Source organism: Bos mutus, chromosome 7, assembly GCF_027580195.1.
Source record: "Bos mutus isolate GX-2022 chromosome 7, NWIPB_WYAK_1.1, whole genome shotgun sequence".
In the NCBI taxonomy this organism is placed as follows: Eukaryota; Metazoa; Chordata; class Mammalia; order Artiodactyla; family Bovidae; genus Bos; species Bos mutus.
In genome coordinates, this window is record NC_091623.1 from 85,869,167 (window position 1) to 85,895,354 (window position 26,188).

At 40.4% G+C, this 26,188-nt stretch overlaps 2 protein-coding genes across 5 annotated transcripts in view; one reads left to right on the top strand and one right to left on the bottom strand.

Annotated features, from left to right (window-relative positions):
- Positions 1-14,810, bottom strand: part of SAR1B (secretion associated Ras related GTPase 1B) — a 34,319-nt gene extending 19,509 nt beyond the window's left edge. Inside the window, exons 1-2 of one of the 3 annotated variants that reach the window (XM_005890408.3) lie at positions 14,682-14,810; positions 4,366-4,441 (exon numbers count right to left, since the gene is read on the bottom strand). In XM_005890408.3, the coding sequence (XP_005890470.2) occupies positions 4,366-4,423 (58 nt within the window). In that variant the 5' untranslated portion in view covers positions 4,424-4,441; positions 14,682-14,810. Of the gene's footprint in view, positions 1-4,365; positions 4,442-6,627; positions 6,770-14,370; positions 14,518-14,681 lie in introns of those variants that run through there. The other 2 variants (XM_070374362.1, XM_070374361.1) reach the window with 2 other exon arrangements.
- Positions 14,811-21,433: 6,623 nt separating this feature from the next.
- Positions 21,434-26,188, top strand: part of SEC24A (SEC24 homolog A, COPII coat complex component) — a 73,806-nt gene continuing 69,051 nt past the window's right edge. Inside the window, exon 1 of one of the 2 annotated variants that reach the window (XM_070374363.1) lies at positions 21,434-22,226. In XM_070374363.1, the coding sequence (XP_070230464.1) occupies positions 22,130-22,226 (97 nt within the window). In that variant the 5' untranslated portion in view covers positions 21,434-22,129. The remainder of the gene's footprint in view (positions 22,227-26,188) is intronic. The other variant, XM_005890406.2, reaches the window with a different exon arrangement.

Below are 26,188 nucleotides of genomic sequence, written 5' to 3' on the forward strand. Positions count from 1 at the left end.
ACAGGGAACACAGTAGCAACTCAAAAAATTTAATCAATAAGTGAAAATTTTAAGATATTAGGCAGTTACAGATTGGGCTATCCATTTTCTAGTAAGTTCATGCCAAAATAACATTTAGTTATATACTCACATTTAAGTTTAAGAAGTAAATTTTTTTTCAAGGCCTAATCACCTATCGACCAACAACCTGGATCCTAAGGAGAAAATTATCTTCCAGTCATTTGAGCTGGGATACTACAGCTCTCCTTTAATTATGAGTCAGTTCAGTTCAGTCCCTCAGTCGTGTCTGACTCTTTTGCGACCCCGTGAATCGCAGCACGCCAGGCCTCCTTGTCCATCACCATCTCCCGGAGTTCACTCAAACTCACATCCTTTGAGTCGGTGATGCCATCCAGCCATCTCATCCTCTGTCGTCCCCTTTTCCTCCTGCCCCCAATCCCTCCCAGCATCAGAGTCTTTTCCAATGAGTCAACTCTTTGCATGAAGTGGCCAAAATACTGGAGTTTCAGCTTTAGCATCATTCCTTCCAAAGAACATCCAGGGCTGATCTCCTTTATAATGAACTAGTTGGATCTCCTTGCAGTCCAAGGGACTCTTAAGAGTCTTCTCCAACACCACAGTTCAAAAGCATCAATTCTTCGGCACTCGGCTTTCTTCACAGTCCAACTCTCACATCCATACATGACCACAGGAAAAACCATAGCCTTGACTAGACAGACCTTTGTTGGCAAAGTAATGTCTCTGCTTTTCAATATGCTATCTAGGTTGGTCATAACTTTCCTTCCAAGGAGTAAGCGTCTTTTAATTTCATGGATGCAGTCACCAACTGCAGTGATTTTGGAGCCCCCAAAAATAAAGTCTGACACTGTTTCCACTGTTTCCCCATCCATTTCCCATGAAGTGATGGGACCAGATGCCATGATCTTCGTTTTCTGAATGTTGAGCTTTAAGCCAACTTTTTCACTCTCCTCTTTCACTTTCATCAAGAGGCTTTTGAGTTCCTCTTCACTTTCTGCCATAAGGGTGGTATCATCTGCATATCTGAGGTTCTTGATATTTCTCCGGGCAATCTTGATTCCAGCTTGTGATTCTTCCAGCCCAGCGTTTCTCATGATGTACTCTGCATATAAGTTAAATAAGCAGGGTGACAATGTACAGCCTTGACGTATTCCTTTTCCTATTTGGAACCAGTCGTGAATACTGATTAATAATCTCCCTAACATTTCTATTTCTTAAAAGGTTTCTACATAGATTGCTTCTAACCAATGCACTTACCACCCTAGCTTTTAAATAGTAAAAGTGTACCGGATAAGATTCCAAAGGGGAACAGCTAGAGCATTTAATCGTTCAACTGGATTGAACTAAGTTTCTGTTCTGTGGTAGGCACTGTTAAACACTTGCGTACATTATTTCACTTAATCCTCAACTCTGTATAGGGGCATCATTATTGTCTTTTTTACAAAGGAGTAATGAAGACTCAATTAACTTATTTACTCAAATGCTAAAGTCAGGTCTGAGATTTGAACCCATGTCTGTGATCACTGACCTAGAGCCAGATATCCTGGAATGTGAAGTCAAGTGGGCCTTAGAAAGCATCACTACGAACAAAGCTAGTGGAGGTGATGGAATTCCAGTTGAGCGATTTCAAATCCTGAAAGATGATGCTGCGAAAGTGCTGCACTCAATATGCCAGCAAATCTGGAAAACTCAGCAGTGGACACAGGACTGGAAAAGGTCAGTTTTCATTCCAATCCCAAAGAAAGGCAATGCCAAAGAATGCTCAAACTACCGCACAATTGGACTCATCTCACACGCTAGTAAAGTAATGCTCAAAATTCTCCAAGCCAGGCTTCAGCAATATGTGAACCGTGAACTTCCTGATGTTCAAGCTGGTTTTAGAAAAGGCAGAGGAACCAGAGATCAAATTGCCAACATCCGCTGGATCATGGAAAAAGCAAGAGAGTTCCAGAAAAACATCTATTTCTGCTTTATTGACTATGCCAAAGCCTTTGACTGTGTGGATCACAATAAACTGTGGGAAATTCTGAAAGAGATGGGAATACCAGACCACCTGACCTGCCTCTTGAGAAACCTATATGCAGGTCAGGAAGCAACAGTTAGAACTGGACTTGGACAACAGATTGGTTCCAAATAGGAAAAGGAGTACGTCAAGGCTGTATACTGTCACCCTGCTTATTCAACTTCTATGCAGAGTACATCATGAGAAACGCTGGACTGGAAGAAGCACAAGCTGGAATCAAGATTGCCGGGAGAAATATCAAGAACCTCAGATATGCAGATGATACCACCCTTATGGCAGAAAGTGAAGAGGAACTCAAAAGCCTCTTGATGAAAGTGAAAGAGGAGAGTGAAAAAGTTGGCTTAAAGCTCAACATTCAGAAAACGAAGATCATGGCATCTGGTCCCATCACTTCATGGGAAATGGATGGGGAAACAGTGGAAACAGTGTCAGACTTTATTTTTGGGGGCTTCAAAATCACTGCAGATGGTGACTGCATCCATGAAATTAAAAGACGCTTACTCCTTGGAAGGAAAGTTATGACCAACCTAGATAGCATATTGAAAAGCAGAGACATTACCTTGCCAACAAAGGTTCGTCTAGTCAAGGCTATGGTTTTTCCTCTGGTCATGTATGGATGTGAGAGTTGGACTGTGAAGAAGGCCGAGCACCAAAGAATTGATGCTTTTGAACTGTGGTGTTGGAGAAGACTCTTGAGAGTCCCTTGGACTGCAAGGAGATCCAACTAGTCCATTATAAAGGAGATCAGCCCTGGGTGTTCTTTGGAAGGAATGATGCTAAAGCTGAAACTCCAGTACTTTGGCCACCTCATGCAAAGAGTTGACTCATTGGAAAAGACTGATGCTGGGAGGGATGGGGGGCAGGAGGAGAAGGGGACGACAGAGGATGAGATGGCTGGATGGCATCACTGACTCGATGGACGTGAGTCTGGGTGAACTCCGGGAGCTGGTGATGGACAGGGAGGCCTGGGGTGCTGCGATTCACGGGGTCGCAAAGAGTCGGACACGACTGAACGACTGAACTGAACTGAACTGATCCCAGACCTTTGGTTCATTTCCATTTCTCTACACTGCCTCCTGATATTAGCACTATTAACTTTCTTGTTCCTGACTGTGATGCGGTCTTTTTTGCCTTTTCAGCATAATTAAGGATAGATTCATTGTTCTGTAAACTGAGATACAGATTCCAACCTGTTATAATCCAAAACGTCAGCAAAATAAAGTTTAAAAACCCCTATTTCTGACCCAGTTCTTACAAATACGTGACAAAATACTTAAGAATTCTCTTGGAGGTAGTATAGCAACATCTGACATTTGACCTGTGGTAGAGCAACAGTATAAAAATAATGTGAGGAATTTTATTTTTAAAACGTAAAGGAAAACATCCTGAGTTTTTTTTAAATTTGCAAATATTAAGGTTCAACTAAGAAATAAAAATACAGTGACAAAATTTGATCTTATACTTTTATCCTTTTAATATATAGTAGTCAAAATTTATATTTCCCAAGCAAGATTTACTTCCTCAGTTAAGATTATGTTTGTGGAGAAAGAAATATTTATAAAAAAGATATCATTCCATAAGTACAGTTTGAACTATGTTTATCAATCTGTAATTACATGAAATGCTTCTCTTTCTGCCAATTCAAATTAGAGCAAAATTTGAAAATGGGACTAGAAATATTTTTGTAATTTTTGCAATAGTAAAGTTGTGTATATCCCAACATAAAAGTTAATCAAAAGTCTGTCTTTGGGGGAAAAAAAGCCTGTTTCACTGAAAAATGTGAGAAGTCAAGGGTGTCAATAAAAGAACATTTTTCCTATCTGTAAAATCTATAAAGAGAAGAAAATCACTAGTCAAAATCTCTGGGTTAATAGTCTCATTTAGTAGGTTAAAAAATGCCATTTATAATATATGAGGTACTTGATGGAACATGAATTTTTATTAAAAAAGCAAAAATAATAATGCCTAGGATTCCTGTGAGGATTACCTGAGATAAAGGATATAAAGCTCTTATGGAAACTGGCTAATAAATGGTAGCTATTCCTGTTAGCTATTCCTGCTAGTAATATGCTTATCAACAACCTTAGGAGGTAGGAACTGTTATCATTTTACACATAAGGAAATTAAGGCTAAAGTGGAGAAAACAATTTATCTAAGATTACTTCATAACAGGTATAATGAGTAGTTGAATATGTTTGTATGACTCCAAAGCCCACATCTGTAACTACTGGGTTACATATAAAGCAGCTGTAGACAAATAAAAGACACTTTTATGTAAGTAGGATTAAATGGGATAACAAAAGAGAACAAAGGGCCAACATTACCTAGAAACTGTAGCACACTGCTGAAACCACTGTAAATCCAGTCAAATATGAAGGACATAGCCAAATCTTACAGGGTCTGGAAAAAAAAGTGGGATTTAGTCAATATTAAATAGCAATGACATTAAACATCAACCGTGAGTAAATAATCCTACAGCAACCTTACTACAAGGAGTTAAATACTCTTCCATGCCAGTCTAACCTGGTCTGTGCTGCTGCTGCTGCTGCTAAGTCACGTCAGTCGTGTCCGACCCTGTGCGACCCCATAGACGACAGCCCGCCAGGGTCCTCTGTCCCTGGGATTGTCCAGGCAAGAACACTGGAGTGGGTTCCCATTTCCTTTTCCAATGCATGAAGGTGAAAAGTGAAAGTGAAGTCGCTCAGTCGTGTCCGACTCTTAGCGACCCCAGGGACTGTAGCCTATCAGGCTCCTCCATCCATGGGATTCTCCAGACAAGAGTACTGGAGTAGGATGCCATTGCCTTCTCCGAACTTGGTCTATACTGATGCATAAAAAAATAAAATGCCATTAAAATACCATGTAGAGACCATTCCCTGCCCATCAAAGTAGCAAACATGAAAAATAACAGCCAAGACTAGAAAAAATGAGGTAAAAGAAGCATTATTAATGGCAGTATAAATTGGAACAAATGTTTTTTAAAACCAATTTGGCAATAATGTATCTGGTGATACAAAAATTTTACAAATTGTCCTAAATAAGGAAAGGCTTTATGTATAAAGATGTTCATCAAAGTGTTACATAATAAAATGTTTAGAAATAATCTATGTTCAATAGTAAATTAAATTCTATTGCCTATGAAATATTTACCAAAACCTTGGAGTAGAGGAAGAGACAGGAGCCAAAAGGAAAAGAGAGGAAATTTATAATCATGAAATAAGTTTCTGAATCTATGGGGAGTAAAAACCCTTTTTCTTTTTGTTTGGGTCTTTTATAGCAGTTGGTACCAGACAGTATATTTCTGTGTTTATTATCTTTTTGCATTTTTCAAATTGTAATCATGTTACTAAATGTAAAAAAAAAAAAATTACTAAATCAGACTAGAAAATGCAGAGTGTAGTTCAATTCAGCATTTACTGGAGAGGGTGTGGAGAAAAGGGAACCCTCTTACACTGTTGGTGGGAATGCAAACTAGTACAGCCACTATGGAGAACAGTGTGGAGATTCCTTAAAAAACTGGAAATAGAACTGCCTATGACCCAGCCATCCCACTGCTGGGCATACACACTGAGGAAACCAGAACTGAAAGAGACACGTGTACCCCAATGTTCATTGCAGCACTGTTTATAATAGCTAGGACATGGAAGCAACCTAGATGTCCATCAGCAGATGAATGGATAAGAAAGCTGTGGTACATATATACAATGGAGTATTACTCAGCCATTAAAAAGAACACATTTGAATCAGTTCTAATGAGGTGGATGAAACTGGAGCCTATTATACAGAGTGAAGTAAGCCAGAGAGAAAAACACCAATACAGTATACTAACGCATATATATGGAATTCAGAAAGATGGTAACAATAACCCTGTATATAAGACAGCAAAAGAGACACTGATGTATAGAATAGTCTTTTGGACTCTGTGGGAGAGGGAGAGGGTGGGATGAATTGGGAGAATGGCATTGAAACATATATAATATCATATATGAAATGAGTCGCCAGCCCAGGTTCGATGCACGATACTGGATGCTTGGGGCTGGTGCACTGGGACGACCCAGAGGGATGGTACGGGGAGGGAGGAGGGAGGAGGGTTCAGGATGGGGAACACGTGTATACCTGTGGAGGATTCATGTTGATATATGGCAAAACCAATACAATACTGTAAAGTTAAAAAATAAAATTAAAAAAAAGTTCAGCATTTACTTGACATGTACTTAATAAACTAATATACCTAATATGAAAACCAAGAGAAATAAAAGCCTCTTTAGAAAAGAAGTATCATTTATACAAAAATATGCTTTCACATCAACAAAGTTCATTTTCTAGAGCTGAACAAAAGAACCTAGGCCCCAAACTTGGGCAGCTCTGAGAAGTTTGAAGGGCTGTGCTATCTTTGCTATTCTTTAGACAAAGTACAACACACAGCCCTCCTTTCTTTAACCACGTCTCTTCCAAAGTGGGCTAAGCTGGACAAAGACGGGCCCACCAGGCTCAGAATTTCCTAGAGGAAATTTCCTAGAGGAAACATCCTAAGATGTTGAGACCACATCACCTTGAGAGTGAGAAGCAGAGAAGAGACAGCCTACCTAGTTTGCACAAGGCCTAGCAGTATTTACTAGGTGATTCTCTGGATCCTGGCAGTAACTTCTCCCCTTTTCTATTAACTTCGTGCTTGAACCAGCATAAGTAGAATTTTGTTCTTGCAACCAGTTGATTTCCAGATTAACACTGGTAAAATGAACAGTTTCATTTGTAAGTACCACAGAATGTGATACTGTAACTACATCAGCAACATAAATATGTAAGAAGAATCTATTACCTTAGACGTTATGATTTTACACGTTGAAAATTACAACTCCTTCTACTATTATCGTTTTAGGTCATGGAGAAATTGAGACTTAGAGAAAATATATACAAGTGGCTTATCTTTTCTGAAGATTTTTAGGTATATGCTTTTTGAAGGAAATCATAATAATCTTCACTGCAGAGAATCAAATAAAGCAGTGGTGTGCTGCGTTTTTTTCTTTCTAATTCAATACATACTTACCTAGCTCATATAACATCCAGGGTCCTAAGCTAGACATTACGGGAATACAAATACTGATGACAAACATGGCTCATTCTCTCACAAAGGTTATAGAGTGATAAATTAGCTACACAAGCGCAACTAACAAATGTTAAAACTGAATAGGATATTATCTAAAATGGTAACAACTCACCCTATAGAGTTTCAAGAATAATTCAAGCACAAGGGGAGAGGGGGAAATGCCAATATTGTAAATCCTAAGCTACTAGGGAAGTAATGATCATAAGAGCATAGAAACAAAACAATAAAAATAAATAACAGAGAGATGAGGTCGGCTTCCCTGGTAGCTCAGTGGTAAAGAATCCACCTGCCTGTGCAGGAGACACGGGTTTGATCCCTGAGCTGGGACGATCCCACAAACTGCAGAGGAACTAAGCCCATGCACCACAGCTATTGAGTCTGTGCTTTAGGGCCGGGAGCCACAGCTGCTGAGACCATGGGCCATAGCTACTGAAGCTTGTGAACCCTAGAGCCCACGTTCCCCAACAAGAGAAGCCACCACAATAAAAGCCTGTGTACCTCAACTAGAGAGTTGCCCGTGCTTACCGCAACTAGATCAAAGCCCATGGAGCAACAAAGACTCACCACAGCCAAAAATAAATTACAAAAAAAAAAAAAAAAGACATGAGGTATGTGTGTGCATACTAACAGAAAGAGGTACAGTGAAATGAAAGTCCCTCAGTCGTGTCTGACTCTTTGCGACTCCATGGACTATACAGTCCATGGGATTCTCCAGGCCAGAATACTGGAGTGGGTAGCCTTTCCCTTCTCCAGGGGATCGTCCCAACCCAGGGATCGAACTGGGGTCTCCCGCATTGCAGGCAGATTCTTTACCAGCTGAGCCACAAGGGAAGCCTGAAAGAGGTATATTATGCTCACAAATAACACTTTATATTATGTATGAAAACAAGAGAAAACCAGTCCTGCTTGTCTCAACATTCAAAATCCTATTTTCACAGTTCTCTGGTGACAACAGTGTACAGCTAAGGAAAGGTTTCTTGGATGGTGATTGGGTACCCATAGCCTGAATGGGTACAGCAAAAAGTCAGGAATTGTTAGATGATGTAACTGGGATTAGGGGATTGAGACTGAGAGTTAAAATCAATGGGTGCTAATTAGTGATGCAGAAGCCAGATTGATAAACAAATCTGAGATTAAATGTAGACATTTGGTTTTCATGCTGGCTACTTTTAATATGTGAACATAAGAAACAATGCTGAGTCTGCATTTCAATTTAGTAAAATGGAGCAAAACAAAAAAATACCAGCTACCATTTATTGAACTTCTGTGAGCAGTATGGTCTAGAGGTTAAGAGCAGCAGCTCTGAAGCTAAGACTTTACTAATATATTAAGTAACTTATTTCACTTTCCTCATCTGTAAAATGGGGATAACAATACCTGAGATGGTTGTTGTGAAGATTAATTACTACACACACAGCATATAGTGTTAAGCATGGAGGAAGCACTCAATTTTAGCTGCTATTACTATTATTTCTTCCACTACATGGCCTACAGTACTAGGCACTTTACAAATATAATCACTAAACACCTCAACAACTTTTCAGGATAAATATATTATTGACTGCATTTTGCAGAAGCTGAAGTTACTAGTAAGTAAAAATTCAACTTTTAGTGATTGGCACATCTAAGTTTCAAACATGAGTCTGACTTCCACATCCATCCCCTTTTCCTTACATTGCATTGGCCCTCTAAAGCTTTGTAAAAATAGTTTTAAAGGTTTAAAGTTATTTAAATCATTACATAACATTTTAAAACTACTCCAGCTCATGACTCTGACATGTAATTCCTTCTTCTGCCTCACATCCCACGGCCAGTCATTCCTTAGTTCTATCAATTTCTGCATTTTCTTTGATTCTCACAGGAGCCACCTAGTTAAAATCCTTGTGTCAGTTTCCTAAACTACCACCTTAACATCAAAATATGTTTCTACCTAGTTGTACATGCCCTCCAGAGTAGCTTCACCAAAATGTCATCTCGGACTTGTTGCATAGTCAGGGTGACTGTAACTCCCAGTTGGCTGGGGACAGTCTCAGTAAAGTTATCTCAGTGTAATCATCAATAGTGCTTCCCTTCTCAAAAGGGTCCCAATTTAAGTGTTAAATTATATGGCTGTTCTGCTTGTGGATGGAGAGCCACTGGAGGTTTGTGAGCAGAGAAATGATACAGTCAAACTCCTTGGTCCAGTGTTCCACATCCTACTTGTAGCTACCTTTCCAAGCTTATACTACATATCACTTCCCTACTTGTAGTTTTCCCTGGGCTAAAGTAAACTGCTTGCTGGCGACCTGTACTTTACCTTAAAACATCTGCCTGTTATCCTTCCTGGCATCAGAATGTTTTCCCACCATCTCTGCCTAAAGTCTCCTTGCCAAATGCTATGGAAGAAATTAATTCTCACTTGAGATAGTCTTCAAGGTACAGATGCAGGTGGAAGAACCAACAGAACCCAGAAGGGTAAAAGAACTATAAGAGACAGGCAAGAAAAGCCGTCAGTCACATTATATGCAGAGATGTCACTGCTAGCTTTGGTGACGGAGGCGACTGTTGAGAGCATGAGCAGCTTGCAGTGAAGTGGCAGTACAGGAGAGCCTGCAGCCAGAGGCTCGAGCAGAGCTGTGTGACCTTGAACAAATTAAAATCAGGGCGTTTTATGAGCAAACAAGATAAAATGCACAAAGTAAGTAAGTAAAGTTTGGCCTCTGTTATTAATATTATTGAGAAGAGAATGAGATGGAAGTTAGCAGGTGGAGGCAGTGAGGAAATTCTTCTGGCAAAAAATTCGAAATGTTAAGGGAAGTGAGATTTTCTTCTTAGGGGAGGGTGAGGTTTGATAATGTTGATACACTGAAAGGAAGGAGCTAGTGGCAAGGAATAAGTCAAAGATGAGAAAGAGAAGGAATTGAGCAAAAGGGGCAAAGTCTCAAGAGGAGCCCGGGCAGAGAGCATGCTCTCTTTCTCTAAGATGAAAAGGAAGGAAGGCCAGGAAAGGTGAAGGAGTGTAGAGAAATTCTGAGGAGCAGACTGAGGATTAGAATAGCTACTGTGGGGGAAAGATCAAGTTAAAAGATGGCTAAAAAGAGCCAATTGCTAAGACTGAAACATTCACAGCAGTGCCAGTCTGCACTGACTTCTATCCCTCCCGCTGCTCCCCCAGCCCCGCCCCAGCAGTGCTCCGCTTTAGAGAATAAGGAGCAAATGTGTATTAGGGACTTCCAGAAGAGCAAATGAAAAAAGAGGAACAAGACTTTGACAGCACTAGTGACAGAGGCTGAAGTGGTCTGATCAGAAGTTCAGGCTGCGTGGATAAAGTTACAAAGGTAGACAAAGTACGGGAATGGGTGGGGATCAAAAACAGGCTTCTCACAGAATAGAACTGGAAGAATAGAGGAAGAGTCTTCAGTTAAAAATAGCAGATGTAGACGTAGTAAAAGGGTGCAAGAAGTGAAAGGTGATCAAACTGTGCCGGCAAAGTGGAGGAAAATGTGGGTTCAGAATGTAAGGAAGGTCTGAGTGGTGGCAAGCTCCAAAGTACTGTCCACGCTGACAGGCAGTGGAATCACCAGAAGATTGGAGGGGAGTATTACAGAAAGCAGGGCTGTGAGTCAAGTGGCAAAGTCCTCACTGAAGATGACTGTTGGTAGGAGAGAGACTGACGGAGGGTAGAGAGGGTAGCCATGCAGGTAAATGCATTTTTTGTGTACGGATTTGCTTTTGTAAAATTTGTCCCAAGATAACTAATAACATATATGGGGAAACTCTTCTTTAGAAATTAATGAGATATTTATATTTCTATAAAGTCACGGCTTCTGAGATCTTTAAAACAAGCTAGGAGTCATTAGTCATTTTAAGTAGAGGTAAAAATGCCAACTAAGAATAAAAGTTACTTAGCCGCAAACAGATACCTGAGCCCTGAGAACAGGTTACACAACACCATGGACACACTATTAAGACATGTGAAAAGCAAAGGTCAGGAACAAGGAAACATATACACGTCAGCAGATTTATTTATTGCATGAACACCAAACAGGAAAAATCGCTCCACAGATTAGAAAAGTGATCTACTCAAGTAATATGAAAATCAGTGCAAAGGGTGTAATGGAAATAAATTCTCAGATCACAAATAACTTCTGAAAGCCTTGCCACATTAAACTTATAAGAATGATTCCATCTATATGAAATAGTCCAGAATAGTCAAGTCTTTAGAGTCAGTAGATTAGTGGTTGTCAGACTGGGGGGAAGGTGAAATTGGGAGTGGCTAATGAGTACTGGGTTTCTTTTGGGGTGATGAAAATGTTTCTGGAGTTACTGGTGATGGTTGCACAACATGAATAAACTAAAAACTCTCAACTGTACACTTACAATGTTAAGTAGTGTATGTACAACTATCCTTTATAGTATGTACTCTCTTTCAGTAAAATTATTAAAAAATTAAAGAACCGACTCATTGGAAAAGACCCTGATCTGGGAAAGACTGAAGGCAGCAGGAGAAGGGGATGACAGAGGATGAGATGGGAGGATGGCATCACCGACTTGATGGACATGAGTTTGAGCAAGCTCTGGGAGACAACGGACAGGGAAGCCTAGTGTGCTGCAGCCCATGGGGTCGCAAAGAGTCGGACACGACTGAGTGCCTGAACAACAACGTAATTTGGGCTTCTCAGATGGCTCAGCAGTAGAGAATCCGCCTGCCAATTCAGGAGAATGGGTTCAATCCCTGGGTCAGGACGATCTCCTGGAAAAGGAAATGGCAACCCACTCCAGTATTTTTGCCTGGGAAATCCTATGGACAGGAGCCTGGCAGGCTTCAGTCCATGGGGTTGCAAAAGAGTCGGATATGACTTGGCAACTAAACAACAACAATATAAGTAATTTAGCAAAATCATTTAGGTGTGAACTCTTAAAAAAGAGAAAAAATAAACATAAGATGACAAGATACAAATACTCTAAAAAGTAGTGCTGGTAGAAAATAAAAACTAGAATATTCTAAGGAGATAAATCCTATTGAGAATAGGATTCTAGAGTAAGTACATTAATAACTTTGGGAAGCAAAGCATGGTAGAGCTGTGGTAAAATGGATGGAGTAGAATGGATGTCCTAGATTTTAAAAAATCTGAACTGAATGTGCATCCCTGCCTCTTACCCGGCCGTATTACATGGTATGCAGAACTTCCCCCACCAGGGATTGAACCTGTGTCCCTGTGGTGGAAGCATGGAGTCTTAACCACTAGACCACCAGGAAGTCCTGAATATGCTTCTTTTGAAATACTGTAATTTCATCCTGGGAAAGCCAATCTTCATGAGCCCCAGTTTGCTCTTTGATATAAGGGAAATACTGCCTGCCTTACAGAGTGTTAAGAATGATTAAATACGATAACATACATGAAAATACTTTGAATACACCATATAAGGTAGTATTAATTTAGACTGAATCGATTGAAAATCAAAGCACAGAACTGCCAATTTTGAAATCAACTTCAATATTAATAACTACTACTAACAAAAAGATTTTTAATGATGTTCTGATTTTACTTTAAATGTTAACATCACTGTCACCAGAAAAGCACTAGAATAGTTTCCTTCAAATCCAGGTAAGGAAATTTCAGTAGAAGAGATTGATCACAACTTTCTACACAATTTTGTCAGGCTTATATAAAGTGCACAAATTCCATAAGATCAGTATACTATCTGTAAACCAATTTGCTAAGTCGCTTCAGTCGTGTCCGACTCTGTGCAACCCCATAGACGGCAGCCCACCAGGCTCCGCTGTCCCTGGGATTCTCCAGGCAAGAACACTGGAGTGGGTTGCCATTTCCTTCTCCAATGCAAGAAAGTGAAAAGTGAAAGTGAAGTCGCTCAGTCGAGTCCGACTCTTAGCAACCCAATGGACTGCAGCGACCAGGCTCCTCGGTCCGTGGGATTTTCCAGGCAAGAGTACTGGAGTGGGGTGCCATTGCCTTCTCCGTAAACCAATTTAGGAACTATAAATACCCCTCTCTCGGTTTCAAACAGTACTAGAAATACAAAGGCCAAATTCTGGCCATGTTTTGTCAAATTTCGACAAGGCTCTGGGCCTTGGTCCCTCCGGGATCTAGAGGACTGTTTCCAGGCCTCCATACCCCACACCCTGTCCTTAAGTCCCTTGTATAAAAATGTCATAGTATTTACATACAGTCTTCCCACTTCCTCTAATATACTTTAAATAATCTTTCAATTACTTAAAGTATCTAACACAAAGCTGCTGCTGCTGCTGCTGAGTCACTTCAGTCGTGTCCAACTCTGTGCGACCCCATAGACAGCAGCCCACCAGGATGCCCCGTCCCTGGGATTCTCCAGGCAAGGACACTGGAGTGGGTTGCCATTTCCTTCTCCGATGCATGAAAGTGAAAGGTGAAAGTGAAAAGTGAAAATGTCCAACCCTTAGCGACCCCATGGACTGCAGCCTTCCAAGCTCCTCCATCGATGGGATTTTCCAGGCAAGAGTACTGGAGTGGGGTGCCACTGCCTTCTCCGCTAACACAAAGCAAATAGTTGTAAATGCAATGTAAATGCCATGTAAATAGTTGTCAGCACTTGGCAAATGGAAGTTTTGCTTTTTCAAACTTTCTGGAATTTCTTCCCCCAAATATTTTCTATCCATTCTTGAATCCTCAGAAACACAATCCATGGATAAGGAGGGCCAATGCCCATACTAAAAGTTTGGACACTGACGATGTTGAATGTTTCAAAGTAAGACTGCTTTTAAATGCCCACCCCTAAAATTATTAGATTTTCTTTTTACAACCTTTAAAGTACTGAAATAGTGATGCAAATAAAAAACGCAGGACAGTCTTCAATGTGAGATAAAAATGTGCAACTAATAATAGGTTTACTTTTTCAAATTAAAAGTATTTCTTCAGCTCATTGTGTCCTATGTACCTAATACCTTAAAATTCCTGAAGAGTTTGGTTCTTTTGGTCAACGGTGTCAAGAGTTTCAGCTGTTGTCAAAGTCAGAATTTAAACCTTGTTGGAGACTCTTGGGACAGTCTGTAAATAATTGCAGTTTTCCCCCAAGAGTATAGTGTATCTTTTCCCCACTCAACTGGGACTTGGGCAATGGGAAAACGTTAACTACTAGTAGTAGGGAAAGCTCGATTTGTCTCCACACTATGTGGGAGAGTTGAAAACAACACGTCGCGTCACTGCCTCTGAGCTGTCAATGATCCCCGCAGCCTTCACCTTACCTGGTAAGGAAATTGAGGCTAAGGGCAAGGAAGGGCTTGGCTGCAGTTCAGAGTCATCTCTTTGATTCCTGAAATAACCACCATTTGACAGCAGCGGTGTCCTTTCCAGATGGTCGTCAGAGTGGCCCCGCGAAACACGAAAGGAACCTGTCGTCTTTCCCGCCGCCAGATTCCAGGGCGAAAAACAGGAGCCCCTTCCCCGCCCTGCTATAGGAAGGGGCATCTAGTGGGCCCAGCCCCAAAGGCGCTCCTTCCCCGGGATCGACAGCTGCCGCCCGCCAGTTCTCCCGGGACTAGAGGCCGCCACTTACCTGCAGTTGGAGAAAACGCAATTCCTTGCTTGGAGTCGGCCCTATTCACTCCGACACCCAACCGCAAAGAGCGATGGCTGCCGCGGCCGTAGTTCGCGTTAGCTCCTTCCGGGCCGGCGGGTGCTTCACTCCCGAAGGTTCGCAGGACAGCAGTGCCGCGCGCCTGCAGTTCCGCCTTCCGGCGGTTCCGCGGAGAGTCCCGCGGCTGAGTGCGCTCCGAGCTGGGACCTGCTGCCCACACAGGCCTGAAGGAGTTTCAGGCAGAGAGGGTAACACCGGTTCTTAGCTTGGGGGAATTATACGTGACACCCTCTTTTCTTTTTTTTTAATTACATTTTCAAAGTGCACCTGTTTTCTTGAGTTCAACAAGTAATTTACAAAATGTAATGTGCCAGATAATGTGTTGAGCTTTCAATAAGGCTATCTTTACTCCGTCGTTCTTTGCTAATGAATGTTGATCTTTAAGACTGTCTTGACTCCGCTGTTTTTTGCTCATGGATGTTACTTTTCTTAAATTTATTCAAATAGGAATACTCGGGTGCCTTGAATGAAAATGGCAGTGCTTGCAGTGATGGCAGTGCTTCCAAGATTGCTCCCAAGCCTAGGATTCTTTCTCGGTGATGCAGACAGAACAAGGAGGTGCTTGGGGACTGAAGCAGTTATTCGATAGATTCCCAACAAACCTATTACTGGCTCTGCTGGATCTCCCCCTCTTTCATCCCAGCCTCAGGAAAATGACTTATTCCATTGGTACTCACTTCTCACTTGTCATTCCTTCTGCCAGAACTGCTTCCGCAGGTATCTCCCTCCACCCGGCTAACTCCTACACACTCTTCAGGTCTCAGCACCAATAGCTCTCTCATCAGACTCCCTCTCAGATTCAGTTAAGCCCTTTATTTCAGGTTTCCCCAGCAACTGTACAATTTATCTTATGATTGATTGAAGTTATCTTATAATTTTACAATTAAAATGTACGATTATTTATCTATAGCCTCCCCAACAGGCATTCTATCAGCTTCCTTAGGTCAAGAACCCTATCTGCCTTTTCTCCTGTTGAACATATTTTCAGTGCTTGGCATACTATAGGTGCTGAATACATTCGAGCAAGTGATTCATTCATAATATAAAGGACTCTTAGGTACATTTTTGTCCTCAGAGGGTTAAAGAATTTCCCTGGAGTCCATTGGTCTAAGTTGGAGGAGCCTGCTGTTCTAGTCTGGGTTTCCCTTTATTCTCCTTTCCACTGATCTAGTCTTCAGTTTGGTTTAATAAATACTTTTTTTAAAAAATTGGAGGATAATTGCTTTACAGTGTTGTGTTGGTTTCTGCCACACAACAATGCTAATCAGCCATAATTATACATATGTCGTCTCCCTCTTGAGACTTTCTCCTCCGACAATAAATACTTTTAAGTGGCTTGAGGCACTTCACTGGGCTTCTCAAGATTACGCCACACCTCTTTTCCAGAATTTGAAAAGATATTCCTGATATCCTTGGCATTTGAGTTAGCCTTTAGATAGAAATCTAAATTATGATTCCTGCTGACTTCAGCAATAGATTGTAAATCAATGAGGAATAGGGGAATGACAATAAGCAAGACAGTCTCTTTCTTCCAGGACCTTTTGATTTGGCTGGGAGATGTGTTAATTCACAACTGACTATAAAAGGAGGTAGGAGAGAAAGGATAACAAACTACAAACTTCTGGTAGGGGTGAGGGAGTGGAGAGGCAGGAGATATCAGTGTTTGAGGAGAGCCCTACAGGATATGTAAGATATTTAACCTTGAGCTTTTTGATGACTATTATCATGATAAAAGTAATACACAGTCATGGTTAAAAAGTTTGGAAAGTCAAGAAAAATGGAAACAAAAATCACCCTCTGTCACACCTCACAGATACAGTTTTATAAGATTATAATCATACTATGAACAGTTTTGTAAAACATTTAAAATTAAAAACATTTCAATGTAATCAAGTATTCTTCTAAATCATTAATTTTAATGACTGTATTTTAATAGAGTACGGCTACAGATTATGGTTCTAACATTATTAACCACTTGAAGTTTCAGTTACTACATATGTAAAATGGGGATTAATATCCAGGAGGGATAATATCATAATGTGAGAATAACATTCAGAAAGGAACAGAGATAGGAAAAGCTCTAGGCAAGTATTATGCTTTGACTAAATAGCTTTCCACTGGACTACCAGGGATGTAGACTCCCAAACTATAGAGCCTTATGGAGGTTCTGAGCAAAACAGGAACAGGGTCAGAATCATATTTTTGAAAGTTTGCTCTGGCAGCCATGTGTGGGTTGTATTGGAGCAGGTAAGGACTGAAAACTGAGATTAGTTTAGATTAGATTAGAGGAGATGAGACAGCTGCAGTCACAGAGTTGAGAGGTAATATGGGGCAGTGCTGGGTCACTGGGAACAAAGAAATAGAGAGCTGTGAGAAATTGTAGAAGTCAGAACCTATACGTGATGGGTTACATGTTGGTAGCAAAAGTAAAGGAAATATCAAAGTTCCAAGTTTTAACCTGGCTTAGTGAGTCTGCTTCTATCTCCCCTACAACCACCTTACTGCAGGTCTCTATCATCTGTGGCTGGGTTACTGCAGCAACTCTTCTTTCCCCATTGATTGGTTATCTTCACAGCAGTTGGATTGATTTTTTGATGCATTCATTTTAAAGCATGAATTTAATTACTCTAGTTTACCATTCTTCAGTTGCTTCCCAAAGTCTATAAAGTCTTTACAATGCCTTATAAGGCTCTTGCTGCTCTGCCTCCTATATTTCTCCAATCTCCTCTTGTGCCACACTGTCTTGCTCACCACAGCAAGCTCATTCCTGTCTCTGAGCTCTTGTAGGTGCTGTTCCCTTTGCCCAGAGTCCTACTTCTCCCCATATTCTCCCTTTGTATAGCTAACTTCCTTGTCCTTTAGATCACAGCTTAAATGTCGCCTCATGTCCTAACCTTTCTATCCACATCAAGTCCCTGCTTCCTAGTCTCTATCTTACTACCAGGACCTCAACAGCACTTATTAAGTTCAAAATTTAAAAAGATATATTTATTTACATTTTTATTGCATTTCCTCCACTGAAAACTCCACAGAAGGAAGAGACCCTGTCTGTCCTGTTCTGTTTTTTTCTTGGTGCCTGTCATATGGAAGGCATTTAAAAAGTATTTGTTGAATGAATGAAGAAACCAATTAATGAAGGAGCTGGTGAGGTCATCCAGTAGAGAATATGGTGAAAATATAGTTTAGAAGGGAATTTATATTTCATATTTCTGATAACATGGTGCCAGAGTATGTGTGGATAGGCAGGGACAGAGAGATATATAAGGAAAGAGTTGGCGTTTGATATTGTACCAGCTACCCAGAGGAGATAAGGTCTGACCAGACGCTGACAGTATTTCAGCTACACTACAGGTCAGTATCAGATGGGACACAATGTGGCATAATAGTTAAGAATAAAAGAATTAGAGAACATGATACTTCAGAAATAAGTGCTAGTGGTGTGATTTAGTCTCCAAGTGCAATAGGAACTTAGAGTAGTGAACAAATGAGAGTCAAAATATTCCAAATAGAAGATTGGAAGAGATGACACTTTAAATTTATCCATTCAAAAATGTTTATTGAACACCTGTTAAGTGTGAGGCCCCATGTGTTGAGAATACAGAGTTGAACAGGACACAGGCCCTGGTTTCTCTTATGGTCTAACCAAGCAGACAGACATGAAATCAATACGATTACCTTAAAACTGTCATGAGGTATATAGAATTTTATTCCATCGAAGAAAGATAAGCATAAACACAAATATATAACAATGTTGGTAAGTGCTGTGAAGAAAAAAAAAGGAGGGTTGGAGGGATAAAAAGTCAGCAAGGAGAGTATGCTGTTGTACAGGGTGTTCAGAAAAGGCCTCACCATAAAGTATCATTTGACTAAAGAAAGGGTGAGTGATTGAGCTGGAGGAGTGTCTTGCGGAAGAACATCCCAGGTAATGGAAATAAGAATTAAGGCAGACTTGTGCTTGTATGCCTAGAGAGATTCCTTAATGCTAAATAAGGAATCAAAGTCAATGAAATATTCTTTGTACAGTGTTGTCTCTTTAGGTCTAAAAAAAAAAACTAATAGTGTGTCTGGAGTAGTGAGTGAGAGGGAGTGTAGAAGATGATGAGAAAGATAACAAGGCTGGCTGAGCGATCTGAAGCCTTAAAGGCTACGAGTCGGACTTTGGATTTTACTCAGAATGAGAAGAGAAAACTCATGCAGAGAAACTTTAACTTGATGGAGCAGGTAAAGGGATAAATTACAAGTTTAGAGGTATAGGAAAATAAAAATGGTATCAGTACTTCGGAGCTCAGTTCAACATGAAGGATGGGTGGGAGAGACTGAAAGCAGAAAGACCATCCCAATAGTTCAAGTGTGAGATGATGAAAACTAACTAGATTGGGCAGTGAGAACTACATAAAACTGAAGTTTTCAAAGAAAGCAATTTACTGTCTTGGTGTGGAATAACTGAACTTGTACCTTCAGAATCACTGACTTCAGATACAAACAGATGTCCTCTGAGAGGCAAATGAAGCCAAAGGAACTATTTCTAAAGTGGAACCACAAGACAGTTTCAAAAGAAACCTGCTATTTGTAATTGAAACTAGTTCTTTGTTTGAAACAGAACAAATTTTAAAAAATAACTAGAAGACCTAAAATAATTTCCATTATCCTGAAAAATAAGCAGAATTGATCCTGCTTATCAGCTGACAGTTCAGTAGTTATGAGCAGGCAGGCAAAGTGGACTTAGGCTGGCATGAGCCTAAGTCTACTTCTGCACATCAGCAAATTTTATTAGGAATGCATCTCCCTTTTTTGGGTCTAAATAAGGAATCAAAGTCAATGAAATATTCTTAGTATAATGCTGTCTGTTTACTGAAACACTTTTGTGTCACTTATTTTATTGTTTATAATTTTCTTGAACAGGGTTGAAGGCTCTGAAAATAATGTACAGAAAATGTGATACATAGGTATGTGGAGAGGCATATGTGGTAGAAGGGTCCTGTTGTTCTGGAAATCAAGGATTACAAAGTAGAATATATTATTGACATTAGTTTATAAAAGTGTATGGTAATATAGAGTAGATACAATAACTGATCAAAAAATATCAATACCTTTAACAACTGGTGATAGTACTAATAATTTTTCCATAAAGTGTATGTGGCCACACTTTAAGAAGCCAGAGGATTTGGCACTTTTGCACTGTGTGGAAAATATTTAAATATGAAAAGCACTTAACTGTTTAAATATGTTTTCTCACCTCAGTTACTTAAACTTACTTTCCTACTGTTCCTCAGGGTGTGCAGATGACAAACAGTGCCTTTTCCCTCAATATTTTAAAGCTGATTACATTGAAAATGTAAAAAACACTTGAAAGATGTAACCATAGTTTTGTTTTTTGTTTTTGTTTTTGGACAGGGGGTGATAATAGCAACAGGGATACATAGGGGTGGGACACATTTCAGAAAAAGCATTGTTTACTTATTAGCAAATTATTTATGTTTATTTAATCTGATTGAACCAGAGGTTATTTGCTTTTTAAAAATGGCTAATTCTTCTTCATCAGTTGTTGCTTTTTTTTTTTTTTTTGCTGAACAGAAATATTGCTTAAACAGAACAAAGTCCAAAGAAAACTTGATTTAACCAAATCAAACTCCGATGCCAAGGTTAGTAAACCAAGATCATTAAAATGTTGCATAAAAAAAAAGTTAAACTAATGCAAGTTTGAGTCCAGGCTTAAGGATTTGCTCTTTTGAAGATAACACTGATTTTCTGTCTAAGCTCAGGGAGGTTCAGTTTCTGAGGTCTATTTTCTCAGAAAATAGACTGGTGTTTATGTATCTTAAAACCATTGAGAGGCTTGTGATTGTGTATCTTTTCCAGTGGTCTTGGGACCTATGCTTTGGGATTTTTGTTATGGGGCCCTAAACTAAAAACATTTTGACCAAAAGTATCATCTGCATCCTAAAGACTTTGTACTTGTATCTTGTACAAAGGAATTGAATTTTTCAATTTCATGCACAGCAGACACATTTTTACATATCTGAGGCAAATGTTAAAAAAAAGATAAAAGTTAAAAGGTAGTTATTTGAATTCTGTTTTCGGGCCTCTCACAGCAGTTTAGTTCTTACTCTTTTTGTATGTAATATAACATTCCATAGTAGGCATTTGATATTAAATGAGTTAAGATGTATTTCATCTTTCACAGATTTTGAAACCCTTGGCATGACATTTTCGTCAACAATACAAATCTATAAAGAAGGGTTTTATCATCAGCTCAGAACAGGAAAAACCGAAGTATAAGGAAGGTGGCTAATATGATCACTGATGTCATTAACTATGTTGTCTAATCATTCTAATCATTCTACCTCCCTTTAGTCTCAAAAGTAAAAAAAAAGTCTACTTGCAAGAAAAAAGAAGTCACCTTGCCTAGAAAGGAAGTCTGAATGTTGTACCTTACTGTAAACTCTTGGAAGAGGAAATAAAATTGCCATTTAAATATGTTAATGGACTTTGGCAGGACTTGCTGTATGAATCAGCGAGTTTCAAAATTAAAATTACTTTTGAATCTTCAGGTCAAAAAGCAAAGGCCTCCAATTCGATTTGATTACTTTGAACACTTATACCTAATTAACCTTTTTTAAAAAATCCCTTACAATTTAGACCTGGAATATGATGAAATGTGAAATGAAATATCGTGATGAACATTAATCGGTTCAGCTACCCGAGGTTTAGTCTCAACAGAGGACAATGAAGTCTGTCCTCTCAGGTAATCTTCACAAAAACTGGAGAACTGTCAGTCCCACCCCTCCAAAGCTGCACTGAAACCCTGACTGTCCTCAGATCCCGGCCTTGCCGCGTTCACGACGGCGGGGATTTCCGTATCGGTGACACACGCCACTTCCGGCCGACGGTGAGAGTCAGTGACGTGGCAGGAGAGGCCGAGCACGGTCCTTCGGGCCGGGACACCCGGAGCTGTCAGGTGGCTTCAGGGCAGCCCCGCGGGGAGAAGAGCTCACCGACTGCAGCTGCCGCGGCGAGGCCGGAGCCGGAAGTGCCACGTGTCCCGATTGCGCCTGCGCGCCCAGCGGCTGACAGGCAGTTCCGGCCGGGGCCTCCCTCGGTCTCTCTCCGCTTGGCTGCTGCTTTCCAACCCGGCGTTCTCGGCCCCACCGGCCCGACACCCAAGCCTCGCCACCCAGGCCAAGCTCTGACCGCCTGCGGACCGGGGAGAATGCGGCGCCATGCGTAGGGCTCCTTGCGCTGTTCTCTCTCTATCCGGCCTCCAGTCCTAAGTCGTTAGCCCCCTCCCTGGCTTCCAGCCGTCGTTTTTCAACTCTCGGCTTGGGGCTGTCGCAGACCCCGACCAGACCCCTATAAACGTCGTCGTCATGTCCCAGCCCGGGATACCCGCCTCTGGCGGCTCCTCCACCGGCCTCCAGGCCCAGAACGGGGCCGCCTCGGCCTCGGGGTCTCCCTACACGAATGGTAAGTGCCTCTGGGTGTTGAGAGTTGGGGAAGGCGAAGTTTGGGCCCCGGCCCGAGTTAACCTTTGGTGGTTGCCTGCGTCTGAGGGGACAGTAGGCGAGAGTGACTTCCCTGCCAGGGTCATAGCGCCTGGAGCTGGGAGGCTGAGCCACAGGGACCGCGACTGGTCTTAGTGTTTCATGTTTGTTTATTCTTTCGTGCAGCACACAGTTGCTGAGCACTTGCTGTATATAACGCCCTGGGTATACATGGGTAAAGAACACAGATTCCGTCTGTATCTCAGAACTCGCATGCAAGGCTCATGGGATCTGTTTATGTGCCCCTTTTCTCCGCTCCCCTTCACCTGCGTCTTCTGGAGAGCAAGGTTTCGGGTCTGATTCATTTCGGTCCCCTCGGGCCTGCATTAGGGTGAGGGTCGTACTCAGTGTGAATCTGCGGAGATGAATGGAGGATTATGCTTTTCCTCTTTAGAGCCTGCTCCTCTCTCCCTGAACCTTCCCCGAATTGTACCTAGGCCACCTGTTCAGTTTTTCAGCTTTAGAACGGGAGGATCTCCTGTTTGATTTCCAGAGGTAGTTACATCACTGGAAAGTGGTTGGACGCAAAGTCTCTGAACCTCTGACCAGAGTGTACATGTGGCACTATAATTTGTAATTCGGTGCGAAGATGTCTTCTAATTTTATACTCTTTCTAGGATTCTTTAAATTGTCCTATGTTGTGATTTGCTAAGTTCTTTAAGAACTTGTAATAAAGACAGATGTTCTCCCAACAGTTTTCCAGGTTACCAGTTTACTTATAAATCTTTAGTTCTTGGAAACAAAACTAGTAGAATATTAAAATGCTTCAGTTTCCCATTGAAATCTAAGATTGCTGTGAAGTTTGAGAAAATAGCCACTGACTAAAATAGCTAATTTATATTGTTTTTAGAGACTACTGTTTTCTTTACAAAGAAGGCTCCAAAAGACTTTTAAAAATGTCTATGAGTAGGCAGGTATGTAGGCAGTAGCAAGAATAAGTGAGAGTAAGCACTGAAATGGTATTAAATTGAACCGTTTTTCCTCAAACTTATGGTAACAGATTATGTAAACTATTTTTTTATTCTAGGCTATTTAGTTACATTTTCACTGAGGATGAAATTATTTTAAGACGTTAAGGCCAAAACTCTTAAGCAAGATGCCATATGACTGTGTTTTCTCCTTCTTTAAGTTGCACTTTTACACGAGCTTTAAGTGGTAAATCCTGCAAATATGCTTGCAAACTTATATGTAAGTATAGTTTTGATAATTTTGAAATGGTAAAGCACTGTAGCCATTGTGTATACTGTACGGAGATATTGTCACTATGTTGATTTGATCCAGTTCAACGGACATTTGTTGCATGCTCCAGTTCTGTCCTTAGGATTATAAAAGAAAATAAAAAAGGAGTCCATGTACATAGCTTGCTCAGAGCCAATTCGGGAGTCAGATAGGGAAGGAAGTCATAGGATTGCAAATATGTACCCCCACTTTCTAGAAAATAAACTTCAAGTGTACAGCATTATAATTCAACATCAGTATATGCCACACAGTGATCACCACCACAGGTCCAGTTACCATCCATCACTATACAGTTGACCCCTTCACCCATTTCCCCAACCCCCTCCCCTTCTGGTAACCACTAGTCTGATCTCTGTATTGGTGAGTTTTTGTTTTATTTTGTCTGTTCACTTAGTTTTTTTAGCTTCTAAATATGAGTGAAATTATATGGTATTTATCTTTCTTTGCCTATTTCACTTAGCATAGTACCTTCAAGTTCCATCCATGTTCTTGCAAATGGCAGGATTTCATTCTATTTATGGCTGAATTATATTAATATTCCATTGTGTGTGTGTCTGTCTATCACATCTTTATCCATTCATCCATTGATGGACAATTAGGTTATTTCCATACTTGGCTGCTGTAAATAATGCTGTAGTCAGCACAGGGGTACATAGATCTTTCTGAATTAGTGCTTTTGTATTCTTTGATAAATGCGTAAAAGTAGAATAGCTGGGTCATATGGTATACACCCTTGTTAAGATATAACTTTGACATTCTTTTTATAAACCCAATTTCTAAAGTTTTTTTATAAAAGTATTCTCAGTAAAATGGCTAATATCCTGCATTGGGTTCTGTTATTGTTCACATTGTTCACTCCACTAATAATAAAGAGAGTAGGGATGTGGTGGAGAATTGGAGGGAAGGATATTTCTCTAAAAGGTGAAAAAAAAGTTCAGTGCTAGATCTAATTTTTTTTGGTTAACTCTTTCTAGGCACTTATTGCTGCTTAAATACTATTGAATTCTCATGCTTTAGGTTTAATGTAGCATGCTTAAATTATGCATTACAGTTTAGTTGGATCTTCCATTTTTTTTAAGATTGTAATTTAAAAGTTGATTGAATAGTCAACTCTTTTGTTTTTCTGTAACTTACTTTCGTATTGTATAGTGTTGCTGTATCACAGAATACCTCACACATCTGGACATTGCTTTCTGTGGTTGATTGTTACATTGCACTACAACCCAAAAGGTGACTAGATGGTTTTTCTCAGTCTCTGTGTAGATTTGGGTGCACTCATTTCCTTTGCAGAAGTTGATAGTGAAACTGCAAGACTACGTAATCTGGCAGATTTTCACCTGATTACCATATAATAAAGACCAAAAGCAAATCAAGACTCCCGCTTGTAATTAGCTCCTTTGTTGACTATTTGAGTCAATTTGTCAAGGCAGTTAGAAACTGTAGTTTTATTAACATTTTTTGTAATATTTATGTAATACTCAACTTTTCCCCTTATAGGTTAAGAATGAGAAGAATATTCTACATTTTCTGTTCCACTGAGATTCATTCCCCTGTTACATTATAATTTTATAAAATAATATGTTTTCCTTCTAGACTGTAAGTCCTATAAGGGCAAGAATATCTGTTTTTGCACATCATCTTCTCTCCAGCAGACTCATGTGGTGTCTAGCACATTTAAGAAATTACCAGTTTTATTGAATGATTTTAGAATTGGGTATTTGCAGTTTAGTTCACTAAACATGTTATTGACTTGTTCATTCTAAGATTTGAGCTCATTTTCAACTGTTTTCTTTCTGGTGAAATTTTCTGTGGATTTTTATATATGTTGTTGTTCAGTCACCAAGTTGTGTCTGATATTGTCAGCTGAAACATAGTAGAATGTGATGTATTGGGTTAGTCATCAGTTTAAATGCTAGACTTGTGCTCGTATCTCTATTTTAGGCATGGCAGAAATGTAAATCTCTTTTAGTTTTTATGAGGTAAACCATAATTATGATTGTGTATTTTTAATATAGGCAGTCTTTAAAAATTTTTTTTATTATTTATTTTTAGCTGCACTGGGTCTTCCTTGATTTGTGTGGGCTTTTCCTCTGTTTGCGGCTACTCCCTTGTGGTGCACAGATTTCTCATTGCAATGGCTTCTCTTGTTGTGGAGCAAAGGCTCTAGGGTGTGTGGGCTCAGCAGTTGTGGTGCAGGGGCTTAGTTGCTCCAAGGCATGTGGGGTCTTGCCAGATCAGGGATTGAACCTTTGTCCCTTGCACTGGCAGACAGATTCTTATCCACTGTGCAACCAGGGAAGGAAGTCCCATATGAAGTCTTTAGTGCTGAGACTAAAATTGGCATGTGATCTCTAACACTGATTGTTGTGGCTGAGTTCCTTTTAATGTTTTCAGTGGGCACAGTAACTTTGGAGTCCTACAAGACTGCACGTGTGCAGGCTTAGTCACTCAGTCATGTCCAACCCTTTGTGACTCCATGGACTATAGCCTGCCAGGCTCCTCTGGCCATGGGATTCTCCAGGCAAGAATACTGGAGTGGGTAGCCATTTCCTTCTCCAGGGGATCTTCCTGACCCAGGGATTCAACCCGTATCTCCTGCACTGCAGGCAAAGTCTTTACTGTCTGAGCTACCAGGGAAGCCCATAA